The sequence below is a fragment of the Poromitra crassiceps genome (genome assembly GCF_964638095.1).
Source record: "Poromitra crassiceps genome assembly, contig: HAP1_SCAFFOLD_343, whole genome shotgun sequence".
In the NCBI taxonomy this organism is placed as follows: domain Eukaryota; kingdom Metazoa; phylum Chordata; class Actinopteri; order Beryciformes; family Melamphaidae; genus Poromitra; species Poromitra crassiceps.
In genome coordinates, this window is record NW_028152061.1 from 47,498 (window position 1) to 54,618 (window position 7,121).

The window sequence follows — 7,121 nt, forward strand, 5'->3', positions numbered from 1 at the left end:
TCTGGTGTGCTGCTCTTTCACAGTGTTCCTGCGACCCCATTCTCCTCCAGCCCTCTCCGAGGTTTTCAGATCTTAAGCCTTCTCTAGCACGACCAAGACCTCTCCTCCATCACCACCAGGTCTAGACTCAACGGGGGGATATTAAATCCTACTCCTGGCTGCACTACCCCTGCTGATCATGACGTCATTATCAAGCTGACGTCATGATGGAGTCTAATCGCTAAAGATATTGAATGTTGCCTAAAGCTCATGTATCAATCATTTAATAAATCATTGTCAATCTAGAAATGTGTCTCTCCTGATTGAATTAAAACAACTTGGTTATGTTTAGGCAAGTAAAGCAACTTAAGGTTAGGGTTAGGGTTAAAACCTAAAGTACAGAAACACGATGTGCCTCGCTCGGGAGCTGAACTGGGGGGTCTGGCACTGGCACGCTCGCTTGTACGATGCTACAGGTCAGCCAAACCCACCCCATTTGCCCTTAGGCATCAGCGACATACCTCAATATAGGATTTAAATAAAGCAAGTCAATTGAGTGTTTTCTCCTCAAATATACAAATGTATTATTTCATAGTTCAAATTGCCCTGAAGCCAGGTCAAAAGAAAACTCTCACCCGGGCTGCAGCCCAAATCACAGCTGAGATAAAGAAATCAAAAATAAATCTCTACCTCAGGCACGTGAGTGAGGAGGGCTTCACCAAGGAGACCCAGACCTTGACCTTGTCTCCTCCATTACTCTCTCCTCTGGACTGTCAATCACCTGCAGCTGCATGGTGGATCCAGCTCTGTTTTCCACCTCAGGCAGTAAAACCAATTAGAGTCTCTGACGGTCGGACGGCCACATAGTGCCGCTGTGATCCTGAAGTTTCCCAACTCTGTTGTTATCTTCTCCTCCCTGTTGTTACCACCAAACAATCTCCTCTGTTGACCCTGCCAGCGTGGGTCCAGCAGAGAAGAACGCTGCGTCTCCTTCCTCCTGGACTGCCCACAGCAAACTGTTTCCTTGTTTGTAATTTTAGAAAGGCTGTTCTTCTGAGTTCCTCGTGTTGTTTAGTTTTAGTATCTGCACCTCCAAAGCATTTTCACATCACTGACTCCATTTCCACACAGTGGGAATAACAATCACAGCAAAATGACCAACACACTTTCTGAGAGCGTCCTAAATTCAGATGAGACCTGATACAAATAACCTTTGTGAAAGTGCTAATTAGCTTAGCTCATGTGCGCTGACATGTGTTTTATTGTTCACATGAGTCATTGGGCTCTTTGACGTTTGGCAAACACAAGTTTCCATTTCCTATTAGCAAGGCTACATTCAGTTTCCAGGTTCCTGAAAGGGGTTTGGCGTTACTTCGTCTCCACATGAAACAACAGGGCAAGCTAACATCTAGCTTATCTCTTGGCAGTTTCCAGCAAAATAGCAATAATCCTTTAGTGCGGGGGCGGAGGGGGGGGGGGGGGGGGGGGGTGCAAACTAACATTATGCGGCTAGTTGCTAAAGCCTTATATGACGCCTTCATATTGAGTGCACATCTGAGTCTCCATTGCGGGACGCTCCATCCTTTCCCAGAAGGGACCTATAGGTCATGAGAGCCTACTGGATGCCGTGTCGCCGCTCTCATGTAGGCTGGAACTAGAAACAGGAGTTTCTCGCCAATTTCTTGTGCGTGGCTTCAGGATTGGAAAGCACCACTAGTAACAAAGAACTTTTATGGAAAGAACTGACAGCTCCATATTGCCCCATTGCAACATCAGCGCCCAGCAGCCTCCGCCATTTTTTATTTTTGGAAGCGTGACAGCGCCAAAATAACCTCGCACAGGCTCGCAGTGGTCAGCTGCGGTAGCACGGGCCCCTATAATCAGCCTCTCTAAACAGTAACTCAATGGGAGAACACTCTAAATTTCGTGGATTCACATCTTTTCTGGGCGTACTGCAAATCTTGATTGAAGTGGTGTAGTGCAGGGATGTAAAACAACAACCATATTGTGGAAACTAAGCAAAATTTTTCGTTTTCTTTGTTTAGTTTTTCAAGATAAATAGCTAATGCGGCTGTCGTCCACTCCGTCAGAAGTGCGTTGCCGTGGTTTTAACCTCGGGTCCTTTGCATTTACTATTTATCTTGAAAAAACTAAAAGAAAAAAAAGAAAAATTTTGCTTAGTTTCCACAATATGGTTGTTGTTTTACATCCCTGCACTACACCACTTCAATCAAGATTTACAGTACGCCCAGAAAAGATGTGAATCCACGAAATTTAGTGTTCTCCCATTGAGTTACTGTTTAGAGAGGCTGATTATAGGGGCCCGCGCTACCGCAGCTGACCACTGCAAGGCGCATTCTGTTTCCAAAAATGGCCGGAGTGTCCTCTCTTTCCTTCCATGCTCTTTGCTAGTAAGGCGTACAATATGTAAACAAAATTGTTGTAGCGCCCCCATGGGTGCATTTCTTTCTGCCCCATATTCATTGCTAGACCCTGAACGGTGTTTTGGCCAATTTTGGAGGTGATCAGAACAACGGCGCGCCTTGCAAATCCAGACAAACTCTGTTTATAAGGGCTTCAGTGGTACTGTAGTAGGATGTTATCTTCTTCTATTGGACTTCTTCTAATGGCTTTCCGGCACTGGATGCCTTGCGGCACATTGCTGCCTCTCACAGTTGGGCTTCTATTGGGATATCATCAGTGAAATAAATCCCGCTCTACTCAGGCATTGTGACATCACCGGTGATGTCATAAATCAAATAGACATCAGTGACATCATTAGTGATTTCAATCATGGCATAACTCTTTCTCCTTAGGTGGTAGGACCAGTAGGTGGTGGAATTAGGAACCTAGAGCTCTTCTAATCTTTCTCCAGTTCACTTTCAGCTTCACAGAGAGACAAAATGGCTTCCAGATCAGAGGAGGAGCTCTCCTGCCCTGTCTGCCATGACATCTTTAAAGATTCTGTCCTCCTGTCATGTGGCCACAGCTTCTGTAAAGCCTGTCTGCAGAGCTGGTGGACAGAGAAACGAATACATGAGTGTCCACTTTGTAGGGAAATATCTTCACAGAGTGAACCACCTCGTAACTTGGCGTTGAAGAACCTGTGTGAGGCTTTCTTAGTGGAGAGAGATCAGAGAGCTTCAGCAGGACCTGAGCTTCTCTGCAGTCTGCACTCTGAGAAACTCAAGCTCTTCTGTCAGGATCATCAGCAGCCAGTGTGTCTCGTCTGTCGAGATTCAGAACCACACACCAACCACAGATTCAGACCCATCGATGAAGCTGCGCAGGATCACAAGGATGAGCTCCAGAAATCACTGAAGCCCTTACAGGAGAAACTGAAGCTCTTTAATGAAGTTAAAGGAAAGTGTAATCAAACAGCAGAACACATTAAGGTCCAGGCCCAACGCACAGAGAGGCAGATTAAGGAGAAGTTTAAGAAGCTTCAGCAGTTTCTACAAGAGGAAGAGAAGGCCAGGCTGGCTGCACTGAGGGAGGAAGAGCAACAGAAGAGTCAGGCGATGAAGGACAAGACAGAAGGTCTGAACAGAAAGATAGCAGCTCTTTCAGACCCAGTCAGAGCCATAGAGAAGGAGCTAAGAGCTGAAAACATCTCAGTCCTGCAGAACTACAAGGCTACAGTAGAAATAGTCCAGCTCCCCATGCTGGAGGATCCACAGCTGGTCTCAGGAGCTCTGATAGACGAGGCCAAACACATGGGCAACCTGAGCTTCACAGTCTGGGACAAGATGAAGGAGATGGTCTCCTACACTCCTGTGATTCTGGACCCAAACACTGTCCATCCAGCACTCATCCTGTCTGAAGATCTGACCAGTGTGAGAGGTGGAGAGAGACAGCAGCTTCCTGAAAATCCAGAGAGGTTTGACTGGTTGTTGTCTGTCCTGGGCTCTGACGGCTTTAACTCAGGAACTCACAGCTGGGATGTTGAGGTTGGAGACAGTACAGCCTGGTCACTGGGCGTGTTAGCAGAGTCACTGGGTGTGATAGCAGAGTCTGTCGCGCGGAAGGGATTCTTACAGTCTGTCTTATGGGCAATATCGTTATATCATGGTAAATACACAACAGGCTCCCCATCAGGTCCACTCACTGCTCTCCCAGTGGAGAAGAAGCTCCAGAGGGTCAGAGTGAGTCTGGACTGGAACAGAGGGAAGCTGTCCTTCTCTGATCCTGACACTAACACACACATACACACCTTCACACACACCTTCACTGACAGGATGTTTCCCTACTTTAACACTGTGGGTCTTCTGAAGATGTTACCAGTGAATGTCTCTGTAACAGTGGAACAGCAAAGTTAGGGTGCCTGTCCACCAAGCAACATGTTGAGCACTTGAAGTGCTGGTGCTGAGTATTTGAATATTGGGGGGAGGTGTCCTCCTCTCCCCAATATAATGATTACTGCCTTGGTGGGTGTGTGTATAGGCAGCCAGTAATGCTGTAAGGCCTCTTTGTTCCATCTGGCCTTATGTTTTGTTTGTCTTTATGTAGTGTGTTATTTTGGAATTGTAATTGTTTGGTGGAGTTGATGGGAGCCTAGAGGGAAGGAGGTTACCTTGGAAAAGTGCTATACAAAACAATCATGAACGTAGTAAGGATAATTTCTATCCATTTTTTAGTAAACATTTTATATAATAAAATAAAAAAGGTGTGTGTGTGTGTGTGTGTGTGTGTGTGTGTGTGTGTGTGTGTGTGTGTGTGTGTGTGTGTGTGTGTGTGTGTGTGTGTATGTGTTTGTTTACTTTCTTCAAATTGATTGCAATAAATTGCCTTTGAAAAGTACTAAATTTATTTGCAAAACAACCTGAAGGAAATTGTAGTTAGTTTAATCAAATAAAAAATCCTATAAAACGGATTAATATGGGGCCTAACTTGAACACTTCTAACCAATTAACAGATTAATTATGATCAATTAACTGATATGATCAATTAACTCTTGACTAAGGCAATTTTACTGATGTCTATCTACAAACAAATAAGCTTTACTTTTGCAAAGTTTGTACCTGTGTGAGCATGTGTGTGTTTGTGTGTGTGTGCGTGTGTGTGTGTGTGTGTGTGCGCGCGCGCACGCGCGTGTGTGTGTGTGTGCGTGTGCGTGCGTGCGTGCGCGCGCAGTAAAGTCAGACATCATCCCAGCTAATGTGCAGACAAACAGCTTTAGGCCATTGAACACGAGCCACTCCACTCAGCTTCAGCAGTTGATGGCTTCCCACTGAGGAGAAACCAGTCCAATGCGCCAAACACCAACCAGCAGTCCAAAGCTAATCAGCCGTTCAAACAGCGACACGCACGCAGGAAGAAATGAGTAATGAGATGCTGCTGTTGTCACTTATGTTTCACACACACACACAGTGACGGAGTCAACGTGAGAACATTAGAGGTGAACGCAAACACATGATGGAAGTGAAAACAGTTTGTAGACGAGGAGGGAGTCGCAGTCAGATGAGAAGAGAAGAGCAGACAGATGAGAAACGCAGAGAGAAGAAGGCATGGAGAGGATGGAGAGGGGATGGGGGGAAGAGGAGGAGAGACACAGCTGGAAGTCCATCCATTCTTCTGTCAGCAGATAGAAACATCACAGCCCTCTGCTCTCTGAATGAAGAGCTGCTATCAGCCTGCTGCAGCTGGTTATGGGAGAGAGAGAGAGAGAGAGAGAGAGAGAGAGAGAGAGAGAGAGAAAGGGACAGATAAGAGAGAGAGTGACATATAGGGAATCTTTAAAGTTTAAAAGAAAGAGGAGAGAGAGAATGGGTCACATACAGGGATCATTATGTGGACTGCAGTCATAAAATGCTTCCATTTTGAGTCTATAGTCTGATACTTCTTCCATAAGCGTGTAGCTGATCGTAGCAAGACATAAATTCATAGTCATACATACAAAAAATGTATTCATATAGTCATAAATGTATTTATATCGTCATGCATACATACAACAGATGTATTCATAAAGTCATACATATATTTGATTTGAATGATGATTTATCACACACATTTTTACATTTTGACGATATAACGATATGAAACATGATAATTACAGATGGAGGGGGGTTGTAGGTATCAAAGAGCTTCGTGGTGGATTTTATCATAATGAAAATACTGCTGACTACTTCAAATTAAGATGTACACAGGCCCATTTAGTAGCCTATCGCTCAGTGTACAAACACACACACACACACACACACACACACACACACACACACACACACAATCAGCACATACTCCAGCCCAAGGCGGTATCAGCTGGTGTAGATAAAAGATATGCATATTAACGTATGATACGATGCAATAAAGCTAAGCTCTAAGGCACTTTTCAAAGCACAGGTCGCAAAACACTTTACAGACAATAACATAAAACCATGTGAATTTACCGTGTGGGGATACACGGAGGTGAACGGTAAAGACGTCTGATGGGAAATATGGACATGCTATGCCACAATAATTAAATTATGTAGTACAGTATTCTAGGAGGTTGATGAATATTCAACAATATACTGTATGTCAACCACTATGATTTACAATTATAATTAATCATCTCTGACTTGCTCCATATTGCAGAGGATATACTAGAATTATACAGCTATTAATAAATCCATGAATAATTAGCATTCTGTTTCATAATTAGAAGAGGGAATGCCAGTTCATGGTATTCCCCCCCAATAAGTGCATGACTATTATCAGCAAACATACTGAGTGTGCTGAAAGGCAAGGCAGGTTTATTTGCATAGCACATTTCATGCAGAGGCAAAGTGCTTTACATAAATTGGTCAGATAAAAAGAAAAGAGCATCGCAGGGTAAAATACAAGATCCACGATGTTACAGTGCAAAAATTATTAGCATATTTTTTTTTACTTTGTGAGTGAAATCATAGAAATTCACTCATAGACTAAAGCCACATTTGAAAGGAAATTAAGAAATCTTAAGAGCTCTGGTGATTTCAATAATGAGAGACTAGTGGAAAGTATAACAAGCTTTAATGATACAACAAATTAATTTTGGCGTATGACTCCATGATATGATGACGCTCTCCTGAGATGATGAGAGGGCGTCGTCAGTGAAGAATAGGATAGGAAATCCCCCATAGGGAATTCTTCAATCAGGAGTCATGACGATGGTGGTGGTCAGG

The 7,121-nt window shown here is 44.0% G+C and overlaps 1 protein-coding gene across 1 annotated transcript; it reads left to right on the forward strand.

Moving 5' to 3' along the window:
* Positions 1-2,882: 2,882 nt before the first annotated feature.
* Positions 2,883-4,298, forward strand: LOC310771078 (E3 ubiquitin-protein ligase TRIM39-like; the record flags this gene model as incomplete). Its single annotated transcript, XM_083663755.1, has 1 exon — positions 2,883-4,298. One exon carries the CDS (start codon positions 2,883-2,885, stop codon positions 4,296-4,298), a length of 1,416 nt encoding a protein of 471 aa, XP_083519881.1.
* Between the last annotated feature and the right edge of the window lie 2,823 nt (positions 4,299-7,121).